Source organism: Psammomys obesus, unplaced genomic scaffold, assembly GCF_907164565.1.
Source record: "Psammomys obesus unplaced genomic scaffold, mPsaObe1.curated_primary_1811, whole genome shotgun sequence".
In the NCBI taxonomy this organism is placed as follows: Eukaryota; Metazoa; Chordata; class Mammalia; order Rodentia; family Muridae; genus Psammomys; species Psammomys obesus.
Genome location: NW_026590701.1, coordinates 1,117,396 through 1,132,019, shown reverse-complemented (window position 1 = coordinate 1,132,019; position 14,624 = coordinate 1,117,396). Strand labels below are relative to the sequence as shown.

General features: G+C 39.8%; 1 protein-coding gene across 5 annotated transcripts in view; it reads left to right on the top strand.

The window, feature by feature from the left end:
• The window catches only part of Npas3 (neuronal PAS domain protein 3), an 847,307-nt gene that overhangs the window by 263,228 nt on the left and 569,455 nt on the right, over positions 1 to 14,624 (top strand). For all 5 annotated transcript variants that reach the window (XM_055608600.1, XM_055608601.1, XM_055608599.1 and 2 more), the window contains one exon: positions 13,893 to 14,137. In XM_055608600.1, coding sequence (XP_055464575.1) covers positions 13,893 to 14,137 — 245 coding nt within the window. The remainder of the gene's footprint in view (positions 1 to 13,892; positions 14,138 to 14,624) is intronic.

The window sequence follows — 14,624 nt, the reverse complement described above, 5'->3', positions numbered from 1 at the left end:
CTTTTTATTATCATTTATTATAATTTATTCAGTTTGTGTCCTGGCTGTGACCCCCTCCCAACTCCACCCTCTCTCCCTCTTCTCCCCCTATGCCCCTCCCCTAGTCTACTGATAGGGGAGGTCCTCCTCCCCTTCTATTTGACCCTAGCCTATCAGGTTTCATGAGGAGTGGCTGCATTGTCTTCCTCTGTGGTCTGGCAAGGCTGCACTCCCCAAGGGAAGGTGATCAGAATGCCAGTCACTGAGTTCATGTCAGAGAGAGTTCCTGTTCCCATTTCTAGGAAACCAACGTGGAGACTGAGTCTATGGGCTACATCTGAGCCAGGGGTTTTAGGTCCTCTCCATGCATTGTCTTTGGTTGTGGTATCATTCTCTTCAGGGCCCCCAGGGTTCAGTTTTTACAGCTCTATTGGTCTCCTTTTGGAGTTCCTGTCCCCTCCAAGTCTTTCTATCTCTCCCTTCTTTTGTAAGATTCCCTGCACTCTCCCCAAAGTTTGGCTATGAGTCTCAGCCTCTGCTTCCATACCTCAATCAGTAGAGTCTTTCAGAGGCCCTCTGTGGTAGGCTCCTGTTCTGTTCCCTGACTTCTCCTGCTTCCAATGTCTATCTCATTTGTCCTTCTGAATGAGGATTGAGCATCTTCCATGGGGTCTTCCTTGTTGTTTAGCTTCTTTAGGCATATAGATTTTAGTGTGTTTACCCTGTATTATGTGGCTAATATCTACTTGTAAGAGAGTATATACCATGGGTATCTCTGCTTCTGGGTTACCTCACTCAAGATGATCTTTTCTAGTTCACACCATTTGCCTGCAAATGTCATTATTTCCTTGTTTTTAATAGCTCAGTAGTATTCCATTGTGTAAATGTACCACAATTTCTGTATCCATTTCTCCACTGAGGGAAATCTAAGTTGTTTCCAGCTTCTAGCTATTATGAAGAGATCTGCTGCAAACATGGTTGAGCAAATGTCCTTGTATACTTGAGCATCTTTTGGATATATGCCTAGGAGTGGTATAGCTGGATATTGAGGTAGCACTATTCCTAAATTTCTGAGAAAGCACCAGATTGATTTCCAAAGTGGTTGTACAAGTTTACAGTCCAACCAGCAATGGAGGAGGGTTCCCCTTTCTCCACATTCTCTCCAGCATATGTGGTCATTTGAGTTTTTGATCTTAGCCATTCTGATGGGTGTAAGGTGAAATCTCAGGGTTGTTTTGATTTGTATTTCCCTGATGACTAAGAACACTGAGCATTTCTTTAAGTGTTTCTCTGCCGTTCACTATTCCTCTATTGAGAATTCTGTGTTTAGCTCTGTAGCCCATTTTTTAATTGGAGTACTTAGTTTGTTGGTGTTTAACTTCTTAAGTTCTTTATATATTCTGGTTATTAGCCACTACAGGGTTGGTGAAGATCCTTTCCCAATCTGTAGGCTGTTGCTTTGTTCTGACTAGTATCATTTGCTTTACAGAAGCTTTTCAGTTTATTGATTGTTGATCTTAGAGCCTGTGCTGTTGGTGTTCTGTTCAGGAAGTTGTCTCCTGTGCCAATGAGTTCAAGGCTCTTCCCCACTTTTTCTTTAGTTTAGTATGTCTGGTTTTTTATTGAGGTCTTTGATCCACTTGGAGTTTAGTTTTGTGCACGGTGATAAGTATGGATCTATTTACATTTGGTTACTAGGTTTTTTTAAATTTTATAACACTCCTGTCTTTCAAAAGAATAAAGACTAAGTGATCCTTTGTTGGCCCATAACTCAAATGGAGAGTTTCATACAGTGGAATCCCTTTTTGCGTGTTTATCTCATTCCAGACAAAGCCAAGGAAAACTCAGAAGAGGGCATGGGGAGTTAGTAAAAGGTTTTTTTAAAGTGTCTGTAAAAGGCAACTCCAACCAGCTTAGTCGAGGATCTGTGTACTACCCTGCCAGGATGCTCACGCTCAAGCACACCATGTGTACTTGAGGTATTTCAACTAACTGTATGGTGTCTGAGAGATTCCCTTACTAGGGTGTTGAAGGCTGAACCCATGACCTCTGACATCCCAGGGAACTACCTTACCTCTGAGCGTCATTCCAGCCACAGTTGCTGTGGAGGCTTTGTGATGAGGTCCCATGTTAGTTATAACTTTCCCTTCTGGGACCAAAGACACAGACAGAAGCAACTTAAGAAGAGAAGGGTTCATTTTAGCTTCTGGTTTTATTGTTTGAGGGATACCTTCTGTTGTGAAGGTGGCAGGGACAGAAGTTGGATGATCACATCATATCCCCAGACAAGAAGCGGAAAGTGAGGAGGAAGCCATCTCCTTTTTTCCTATAAAACCAGAGGTCAGCCCTCAGAGACTTACCTCCACAGGGCTGTGCCTCCAGAAGTTTCCACATACAGTAGGGCCAGCTGGAGACCAAGTGTTCAAACGTTTAAGTCTAGGGGCTTACGTTCAAACCACAGCAGGACACGCTGAGACAGTCGGCATCTTTCACAGCTCCATTCAGTTATGCAGTCTCGTCATAATATCTAACAAAGCACCATGTTCTCTCCTGCAGCTGAGGACTCTATCAGTTCGGGCCTGTGCTCCTATTAAAATTACAGCGATTGCTCAGTAAAAGTAAAACTTTATTTCTGACTCTTAATGGATAACGGAATAGAACATTTCCATTTTATATACACTTGTGTCACAGAACCCTTTGATTTCCCTAAACAACTTGCAAGTCCATAAAATCAGGAAACACGCCTAATTATTATATCCTTATTGTATAGACTTACACATTATGATTGACATTTGCCACCCGATTACATAGCCACATTTGGCTCTAAATAGTTGTAGGCCCCTAGTCAGACTTCCATGAGATGACTGGACATTTTTGGGAATGTTCAGAAAGTGTGGATTTTGTGCTGGATGTGGTTCTGGGATGATCAGTGGATGCTTAGAAGCAAGCAGGCATTTCCCATGTTGCTTTCTGTATAAAGTACTTATGTCTCTTCTACCCATATGTGTCCATGCTACCTTAGTGTGTGAAAACATTGAGGTTGCAGGCACCCATTCAATACTATGAAGCCACCGTGCCTGCAGGAGTCCAAACCACTGAAGTGAGAAGTGGTCCATTAAAAAACCAGTAAACTATCCTGATTATAATGATTTGCTCAGTGTTCTCATACCCCGCTGTACCTTGACCTGAGTCAGGGTCTGAGCGTGTATTTTCCTGAGCCTGTGCTGTCCGGTATTCTGTGATTAACTGTTCATACTGTGTCTTCTTCCTGGCTGAGACTCTGTGCTCTTGGGCAGTGACACTTGGACTCACTGAGCGGAAATACATTCTCTCCACCGGCAGTAGCTTGCAGACTATGGCCTGGGCAAAGCTTTGTTTAGTATTTCTCATAATTCCTTTCATCTGCATTATAGGTGTATAGTGCAGGCCAGGGCCCGGAGCTTGAGTAGAGGTCAGAGGACACGTTTTAGGAGTTGTTTCTCTCCTTTACCACGTGGATCAGGGGATTGGCTCAGGTTGTCAGGGTTGGCAGCAAGCGCCTTTACCACTGAGTCATCTCACAGGCTACCCTGCTTTGAAGAGCCATGGAAGAACAGAGGAACCAAGGATTCTGTTGTCTGGTTGAGACCCTTTTGGTTTAACTTCAAAAGGAGCGCAGGCCACTTCCAGGTTTTTTCTTTTTTCTATTTCAGTTCTGTTTTACAGAGTGACCAAGCCAATCATTTTCTCAAAACAACTTTTAGGCTTTGCAAACAGTGGCAGGATAGCGTTTGATGGCACTATCCGATAAACCATTCAGTAAGCATCCCGGAATACCCCCTTCTCATCTTTGAATTTAATACACTGTGTTTTTATTTTTTTAATTATATATAAAAAAGTAGGTTTATTGAGGACCGTTGAAGTGTCTCAGCAGGTAAAAGTCGCACTGGCAAGCCTGCCAGCCGGAGCTGAGTATTGGGGACCCTCATGGGGGCTGCATAAGCTGTCTTCCATCCACCACACGCACATGTCAGATGCTGGCTTCCTCCTCCCTGCTGACAACTGTAACCATGAAGTGATTTTTCCAAATACTTTGACACTGGGTATAACCTGTTGTGTTTATTACTGCACTAAGTTCCGTGCTGTTCTCTGATAGTAATGCACCTAAACAAAATAAATAACTGTGCAAAAGATATTTATTGAATGAATTTCAGCACATATTTTGCTTTGCACACCTGATCTTAACGTGTAGGAATAAGCAGTCTTAATATTTGGCTGGTGGAAGTTTATCTAGACTTGGAGTTATCTTTTTCTGTCTGCTTATTCACATGTAGATATATGGCTTCAGTTTTATGATTATCTACATAAGTTCTTTTAGATACATTTACCAAGCCTTTGAGGGCTTTTTCAGTGTCGGCATTTGATGTCGCTGGAATAATCCATGCTCTATTTCTAAAGTTTATTTCCCATTATGTAGTGAATATTCTTTTAGAAATGTTTTGTTCAAATCATTGTTTACTTTTTCTTAACAATTTTTATGAAGTGAGTTTTAAATTGGGTAAACTTTTAAAAAAAACCATATATATGTTCAATATATATAAAGTATTCCCTGAAAATTAGTTTCTAATCCTGGCAACCATGCACTGCTTTTAGACCCCTTTGGAAAAGTGCTTGCCATGCAATCATGAGGACCTGAGTTTGGGTCCCCAGTATCCACTTAAATGTGTCACAAGGGCTTATGGCTGTACCCTGTGCCAGGGAAGAGGAAACATCAATCTCCCTGGTGCTTGTTGGCCATGCCACCTAGCCAAAGCAATGAGCTTTGGTTTTAGTGAAAGATCCTGTTTCAAAAAAAAAAGTGGGAAGTGATGGAGGAAGACACCAATGTTTATCACTGGCCTCTACCTATGAGTGTCCACACATGCACACATCTGTATGACACTCACACACACAATCCCCCCAAACCCCAAGGTAAGTGAGAAACAGTGTATCCAGTCCCTTCGGGCTGTTCTACTTATTGAGAGTAGTGCTTAGAGAAAAGGTGACCGTTTTCCTCACCTGTGTCTCTTTCCCAAAGGAATGCGCATAGTTAAACTCTACAGATGTATTACTTGATGCTAGTAAGGCATGGCCTGTGTGGGTGGTCACGTGATCATAACTTTCATTTTCACACTTAAATATCTTCAGACTTGTCAAAGCATGCTTGCCGCTTTCCATATGTGTCATATCAAGCTTGAAAGTTTTCAAAAGCGCTTTCACTTAGTTGTGCTTTCAAAAGTGTTTGAAATCACACATGAAGAAAATTGAAAGAAAAAGTGAATTTTCCCTATGTAAAGGGTCATTTTGAATTTGAATTCCAAAGCAATTGAGTTTGTGATTTGAAGCAATTAATAACACAACCAGAAGCCTGAAAAAAATGGGTGTTTTATTCAATAGTTCATCAAAGAACCAAGTTTTTATAACAGTTATCATGGAATTTATACAGGTGATTGTAATTAAATCTGGTTTTATCAGTGTCATAGAATTCAATAGAGAGAATGGATCATGACATCTCCCCCTGAGAGGCACAGTGGTGCTCAGGTGGCGACGATGGGCTGGTGATCATTGCCAAGGGTTGCCTTATGCAAGCCGCTTGCCCTCTCCACTTTGAATCATGATGTAGGCCTCAGCTCTCCTGGTTTATCCAGGTTTCCCCCACTTGGAGCACAAGAAGTCCAGCATCCAGAGAACTTCCTCCCCGAGCCAAATTTACTCCCCAGTTTTAGGGAGAGGTATGAAAAGTTGGAGAAAAATTCATAATCCTGCCCCACCTCACCTGCAGCACAAATGACATGGTCCATGATCAAAAGCAACTCTGAGTCAGTGTTGGATGGGTGAAGAGTAGATTATGGCTCATTCTCAGACACTGGCTTCTTCTCCCTGCTGAAAACTGTAACCATGAAGACATCTTTTTCAAACACTTTGAAAGTGGGTGTGATACCGTAGCAATTGAAACCTGTTAGTGTTTATTACTGCATTAAGTTCCATGCTGTTCTCTGGTAGTATGGGTACTTTTAAGAAGCAGAGGTGATGCATGCCCTGCCCTGCATGCCCTGTTGGCATTGTTGGAGAGCTAGAGATTCCAGCAGCCTGTTGGGGAGCCAGGGAAGGCCCTTCAGCCAGAGGTGCCCACCTTAGCCTTGCACTGGCCTCTCACAGAGATCCTCAGCCCCTTCCAAATATTTGGCGGTGGCGTCCTCTCAGGGTGCTCACACCTCCTGTTACAGGTAATGGAAGTGACACATGTATGCTCACCAGGAGGAGAAAGCCTTTATCCCACGTCGGGCACAGACCCACTATCCTGAATCCCTGTCTAAACTTCAGACCACAGAAGAGGAGTAGAGGGAACTGCCACCTTCTCACTCTATTAGCTCCTTTGATTTTCTTTTAATTGAGCCTATAATCCAGGTCCTCAAAACTTCAGGGGGGGGGGAATATCAGTTAAGATCTGTGTGCTTTCCAGGAAGTGCCCACTTCAAAGAACACCTTTCTTTTTCTTTTCTTTTTTTCTTTTTTTAAATGCAGTTTGGGCTATTCACAAAGTACATGTACTGACCTAATGAGTTCATATTTGCTTCTGAGGTTTTGCATTTGCAAACCACACTGCTGGGGAAGCAAGTTAAGTGTTTCTCAACCACTACTGTGTGCCAACCAGTTTAATGTACAGAACAGATAAATACTTGAATGGTCGAAATCCTAGAACAGAGCACAGAGCCTTATGTACAGTATCTTCCCCTTGTTCAGGACATTCATTTCTCCCAAGAATTCTTTTTAATGTAGGACTTCAATTTATGTTTAAGAACTAGTAAACTATAGCACTTTGACAGCCATTCACACTTAATTCTGTGCATTAAACCAACAGCATTCTTTTCCACAAACATCCATTGTTAGGACAATGCTCGCAGACAGAATTTATGAGAAATGGAATTATGTTACCAAGGAGATAGCATTTACTATAATGAAGAGTAGATCCTAGAAAATGGCCCCTTTTACAGCAGCTCAGAGCAGAGCCACAAAAGCAATTGATTGGTCTTGGCATTTAGTCTTCTATCAGCGGTGCCATCCATAGCTTCAGGAGTGAGGACACTAATCTAAAGTGACATTTCTGTTCTGGCGGGCTTTTCTGCCCTGATGAAAGCAATTACTTCATCCCTAAATGATAATTTGCGGGAGTTTCAACCACTTTAATTGATAATTTTTTTTTTGTTCTGAGTTCAATTGTGAAGTGATTAGCTGATTTGGTAAATAGAAATTTAAGGTGTGAAATATACAAGCTGCCCCAAGGTAAAGTACTATTTATTGGGTGGAGAGAAATTACTTGATAAAGCTGCAGTTTTCCCCCATTAGTATAGAGCTGCCAGTTGTGTATGTTGAAGTTGTAGGAGAAAAAAAAAAAAAAAACAACTGAAGAACAAAACACTGTGATTCACAAGACTTTGGGCATACAACGAAGCACATGATGAATAGTTGGTCTTGCTGTGATTCATTCAAGGGTGATTTGAACCAAGGTGAGCTGGTTGAAAAGGGCTGGGCAGAATGCTCAGCTTTCTTTATTACTGTTCTAATGACTCATTCCAGAATGAGATCCTCTTATTTAAAGTGTTAAGAATGAAAAGCTCTCATTGGCTAAAACCATTTAATTTAATTATTAAGTTCAAACATACACAGACGTTTTCTGAAGATGAGGGAAAGCATTCAGATGAATGGCTTTAATTACTCTTTTGATCTGCTTTACCACAAGTCAGAAGGGTCACGATTATCCCATCAGAATATGTCTTAGCTTAAAAACCGTAAGCATGCTTTTTGGTTTTGATACTTTTTCAAATGTTAGCAGTAACAGATTTTTTTTGACACTGTTTAAAAGCAATCGGTTTCATATTTTCTTACATGTGGAAAAATAATGGTCATTTCACATGTTAAATGAGAAAAATAAAGCAAGAATGAAGGTCAAACTGATTTAGCACATCAAACAGTCTTTGTCCGCCAAGCTTAATATATCCTGAGTTTGTGGAACAAATGCAATTTTGCTGCTGTTACACTTTGCTTCCAAACAACCATTACAACTGGTTTTATATATTGTGCGCACATCAGACCACTGAACAGTGCATCTTTACTGATGCGTTGCTGCGTCGATGATCTACAGTGGCAATCTGCCATTTATATAAGGGCAAAATGTGCATCTATATTTAGTTGTGAAATTGGCCTATTATACTCCTGATGTTTACAGACTCTAACATAAATTAATGATGACAGCTATGAGCACTGCATTAGTTAAGCAGCAGAGTTCTTACCTTGAACTCGAAAGTTCCAGTTTGAACCTCTAGTATATACTATCCTGCTTGCTTCATGCACTAAATGAAGACTTCCGAAGTGATTGCCTTCTCTTGAAGAACTTTAAAATACTTCCATTTGTGAGCTTTGTTGTTCGTATATCAGCCAGGTAATACTTGTTTATCCATTTCTCAGTTATACTATGGTGTATTTACACTTATTCTAAAAATACACCTGGAAGAGTTTATTCTGTAGTAAACTGATTTGATGGACTTCGAATTCTATGTGGTGTCAGTTTGGGGAGGGCTGTTTCACTAATAGTGATGAAGGCAGGGCCAGCATGCTTATAGAATTTTTTTTGTGGACTTCTCCTGAACGGCCTTCTCATTCAGCTCATGTCAAGGCAAGCCTCGGTACTAGAGTGACTGTGGATTTCACCATTAACTATGACCGGAGATCTGACAAGTGTGCAGGTGTTCAAAGGTTCATGAGTTAAAATGCTGAAGCCTTTGATGAATTTTTGATGGCTGCATTTTTAATACAGGTCTACCTTCTCCCTTTGAGGCTGCATGCCAGATTAATTGATAAATAGTAGGAGTCTATAGTGCTGGGTTCTCCTAAGCAAAAACAAGTAGGAAAATCCATAAAATCTTCTCTGTCTGGCTTCTTAGAAGTATCTTAAAAAGGCAAAATGTAAAGTTGTTTCTACCCCTCTTTTCCTCCCCTACAGTGGGATAAGCAAAAACTGCCATGTTCTTTCAGAAAGACTAGATTTTAGAGTGTAAAACTTTCCAGAAGGTGTTCGAACTGAGGCTTCATGGTAAGGTTTCCGTTTACAGGGTATCATTGTAGTGGCAATGGCAATGGCAAAGGCAGTAAACACATCTACATTATGAAGGAGTTTGCAAAAGCATGTCTCTGAAGAGGTCACTACAGACCTAGACAGCACTGGCTGAACATGTTCCTATTGCTCTTCTGTAACTGTTACATTCACTTCATTCTTGTTATTGTTGTTGTCTCCTACAGTTGCATGAGTTCAGTAATAATTTTAACCATTAGAATGACTTTAAAGCCAAAAGGAATCAATTTTGCAAGTCTAATGTTGATCATCCTCAAAAGATATCATTTCTTTTTAATTTAACAAGTAATCAATTTGAAGTTGCATCTTTCCTTGCAATGAGCAAACAGCCCAGTAAGCGATTTATGCTCATAGACAGTTGCATGCGTTGGGGTACTGACAGTGCCCTTTCTTCACGTGTTTTGTTACTTCCATTTCCCCAGTTTCTGCATTAAACACAATCTCTCATTTTGACCTGGCTCCCATTGAGGAGGCTGAGAGGCAGAGTCATGGCTGGTTGTGTGAGCTCTCCATGGTCCTGGAGGATTTGACTTCCCCTGCCTGTTCAGATTTGTGAGCTTTGGAAGATATTTTAAAAGACAGTTTTCCTTCTATGAAAACCTATGTGATCTTTGTGACTTAAAATTACTAAAATTACTATCACCATTTAAGGTTTTTCCATAGGTACTTTTGATCTTCTGGAGTTGTCTATTTTCTTCATAGTCGTCACATGTTCATTTTTCATATATGAACAAAATTACTTTTCCTGCAGCTGAATACCTTGTTTTAGTGTACTGAAAATGGCTACCTATTCTCCTATTAAGAATTATTTTTACAAAAGTTCAAGCTTACCTAATTAATTATACATGTGCGCACATGGATGGGAATATCTATGTATACCTGTGGCATGTGATGGATAGGCCATAAGAATAATAAATATTATACAGAAAAGAAAACAGTATCATCAATAAAAGGGTATTGGACCCATTTGACAATCTGAAAATCACTCACTTATCTCTTGAAAAATTAACACAGAAACACAACTTTACATATGCTACATGGTGGGAAAATATATATAAAGAGAAAAATGGTGTCTTTTGAACTAATTTGTTGATGTTATCTGTTGGTGATGATAATTTTTGTTGCAGTCACCAAAAGGAGTTGATATTGTCAGTCTTCACTGAGGATTAATAGGCTTTCTGTTTCTTCTATCCAGAATCTAAACTGAGCACAGTAGAGCCTTGGGAGGTTTGTATCCAGGAAGCAAACAATTGTGGGTCTGAAGCCTTGTCATGTTTTTGATGGCAGAGACTGGCACCGTGGTATCTTCCTCACACACACCCAACCTACGCTACTTTTGAACTTGAGAAATGCAGCCAGAATGTTTTGTCTAAAACAAAATACACAGAAACAAAGTTTATTTTAGGTTTTAACATGGTCCTTAATTCAATTTGAGAACTGATTATAGCTAGGCTCTACTTCATAAAACCGAGCAAAAAAATTAATCTGCAAGCTGTGTTATTGTTGTAAGATCTTTAGTTTCATCTATTATACCAGAGTCTCAACAGCCCTTATAATCCTTTGACTGTATCTTATTGCTGTTGCCCTCAAAACCAATTACTACTTATTATAGACACAGTGCTCTCATTCTGAAAGTCTTCTGAACTATGGTGCCTGCATAGTGATGTGATGTGAGGGTCATGGAAATCCTTTATTATTAAGATAATGGCCAAGACCATGACTTCAGAAGAGGGGCATATTGTGTCTTAGAGCTGAGGGAAGCGGAGGTAAGAAAGTAGCAAAGAGAATGGGGGGGTGCTTGTAAGGGTGTCTCTGTCTCTGTGTGTGTGCCTTTTAAGAGCATTGCTCAGCGATAGCATGGAAAAGCAAGTGAAGTGTCTCCTTCCGTGAGGGGAAAGGGTTGTGTCCTTAGAAACTTTTGAAAGCTACTGTTGGTCTCTACATTCTTGCAGTGTCTGATGATTTTTTTTACTGTTTTAGTTATACCATGTTTTAATATTTGCCTATTTTTATTTTAACATATACAAAATATTAAAGTCATATGTATTTATAGGTACCATATAGAATATTCAACACGTGTAGGTATTGTGTAACGTTTAAATCAGATTAAACGTTTTATCTTTTTAAAACCATCATTTTTGTGTGGTGGAAACTTTGGCAGTGCCTTCTTTTGTTTTGTGCTTTGGGATGTGTGTGTGTGTGTGTGTGTGTGTGTGTGTGTGTGTGTGTGTTGCTCTGTTGTTGTCTATTCTCCCCGCATTGTACATGAGCACTCTTGCTGCTGTATTCTTGATTCCTAGACAACGTTAACTTAGTGCCCTTCCACCAGCCTTTCCCGACTCATGTCTCCCTCTCCTCGCATCCCTAGCCCTCATGAGGATTAATTTTTTTCCTTTGGTTTATTGACAAGTCTATTCATTAATATCAATTTCAGAATAATTGCTTAATCATCCACTTTGCTTTAGTTACATGGAGAAATTTCTAGTGTAAATATTAGGAATATTAATTAGATAATGAATGAATTCATTTATGATCATTTGGGTGACAAGGAAAATTGCACATAACATCCATGTAAAACTACCTTTGAAATTGGCCTCCCCAGTTACTGCCCAGCTGTAAAGTGAGTCACTGGTCCATGATTGACTATAACATGCTTTATTGGCATGCACAGTTAAACAAAAGCTTTAATTGGTTATTAATTCTTGAAATTTTCTTAAGGAAATTTGGATTCTTTTTTTTATCTGGAAATGGCAGCATGCTGTTGGCCTCCAGTTCCTCTGATTCTCACACTGAAAGTCCCTTCCTCAACCTTAATGGCCCTAGAAATCCCTGCTCTGGAACTCCATCATAGGCACTTACTGCACCAAGAAAATGTTGGTTTAACCCACCAGGATAGTATTTAGTTACAAGAACACAAGGAAAGAACAGCACGAAACTCCAGTCCCTGCACCATCCTCTGTTCACGTGTTGTGAAAAAAAAAAAAAAAAGAAAGAAAAAGAAAAAGAAAAAAAGACCTGCGCTGAAATCTATGATGGTTTTAGCATAGGCCACTTAGCTGTCAGCAGATGAATTAGTTGTGTTATACAAAGAAAAACCTAAGATCCTCTGGCCTAAGATCTTAGCATGGATCCTGGAGACAGCAACACTGTGTTCAATGTTAAGACATCTGTAACGTACATAGTTTTCAACAAGCCATTATTAAATATTTGTAGATTCTAATGAATGATGAAGCCATTGGGAAGTATGTGACATAGCACATCTTTTCCTTGTAAGTTAGTTACGTTTCCGCCTGAAGTTATCACCTGAATCATGTTGCAGGACAAGTCTTTATTACTCAAATGACTCAAAACGATAGCATTATTGGCCAATATTAAATATTAAATATGATATTTATTTTCTTACTTACCAAGAAAGTGAGCAAATATGCTTCTTGTGCTATTTACCTAGCAAGTATCATGGCATTTCTTAAGTTATGCAGATATTCTATAAGATCTTTGGGATATATGAAGAGAATGGGCTTTTCCTCTGTGAACAATCCATGGCTGCTATAGTGTGGTTTGGCAGATTATTCTCCATTTTTTATTTATGGAGAATGGAGCCAAACTACTGAAACCATTTTGATCTCTTTCTCTGCACTTCCTTCCTTCCTTGCTGCTCTTTTGATTTTACAGGACTCCGGGATATGGATTTAAGCATTTAAAATGACTCCATTCAGTAACACAAATAGTCAACAGTTATTTTATTAGTTCCTTGGTGCTGTAAATATAACCCAGTTAGTTATCACTGGGGTCTGAGTTTGAATGCATTGCCCATCAGATACAAAGCCGTGAAAGTGACTCAGAGGAGACGGCTCTCCCACCAGACTCTCACAGACGGCTTCAGTTGTGCCAGATTCTGCTCTCAGTAATGTGAGCACACTTCAAACAGAAATGCACATGAATAGTTAAAGGAAATTCTGGATCCAACCTGTTGCCTCCTCTGTGAAGTAATATGTCTATAATGTCTATAAATTTTAACAACCCAGACAGAGCTTGTCTTTCAACATAAAACTCACGCTGTCATGAAATCTGGCTTTTTGGGCAGTGCACTTTCTAGTCTCTCAGAGACACTACCCTATGCTAATGCAGGCCCGTTTATATGAAATCCCGGCATTCTCTTATAATTCTCTTATCAACTGCCCATCAACACCTTTAAAATCCAGATTTTCAGTGTGATGTTTCTGTCATGTGACTGAAAGGCTGAAGATCCTTGTAGAGGGCTAAGAACACCAGAGCATTATCTTTGTTGATTCTGCCAAAATGACTTATGCTCCTGTTCACATTTGCTCTCCAAGATGATAATTGAAGCAAAAATTCCAAACTGTTTCCTTTTGTGGTTAAAGATCCCAATGCCAATGAAAGTTAAATGAAACAAATCTTCAAGTTGAGAATTGGTATAGTAGCACAACCACACCAGCTGAGCCTTAAACTGCTTATGGCTATAACATTATGCCTCACTTTTCTGCCTCATGTCTTAGGAACAAGGGCTGTATCTCACTGCCTTGACAGCTAGAAGAGCCCAGCATTGAAACAAACAAAACACAATTTCATTAGTCATAAGTGTGTTTGGGACGAGAGGTCACCATAGATGTTCTTTGAAATCCATCTAACTGTAGCTTTTGAATCCAGAGTTTACTTTTGATATATTTTGGGTAGAAAGGTGGTAGAAGTTAAAAAATCACAATCACGTATTCTAAACAGCCCTTTCCTTCCTCTTTGCTTTCAGCTTACAAGCACTGAGAAAGGAGAAATCCAGAGATGCTGCTCGCTCCCGCCGGGGAAAAGAAAATTTTGAGTTCTATGAATTGGCCAAGTTGTTGCCTCTTCCTGCAGCCATCACTAGCCAGCTGGACAAGGCATCCATCATCCGACTTACAATTAGCTATCTCAAGATGAGGGACTTTGCCAATCAAGGAGACCCTCCATGGAACTTGAGGATGGAAGGCCCTCCACCAAACACCTCAGTAAAAGGTAGGTTTTAGGCCACTGCTTTGTCTGCATTATGGTGGTCTGTCAGTGTCTCTGAAATGAAATGTTCACCATCATCCTTTCTTCTTTTCCTGCATATCAAATCCTTTAAAGGGATACAAATGTGGAAATCTGAACTCTGCATGAGAAAGACACCATGTGAAGGTGAAATAAATCTCTTCTATTTCTATTTTATTTTCAAAAAGTCTGTCCGCCTAAGCATTCTTTTACATGATAGAAGATTTTGTAGGAGTTAGGATGAAATAATTTACATGTATGTTCTAATTTATTATACAAATACATCCACCCTCTTGACAATTGGCAATGGGGATGTTGGCTAATAGGTACAGCTAATGTGTTTTGTGTTAAGTAAATAAACATAAGAGGAGAGCAAGGTCCAACCAGAAAGGTAGTTTTAAATTAATAACTTTATTGACCTTGAAAATCAATCCATCTATTAATTTTTCATGTATCTCTATGGACAAATTGG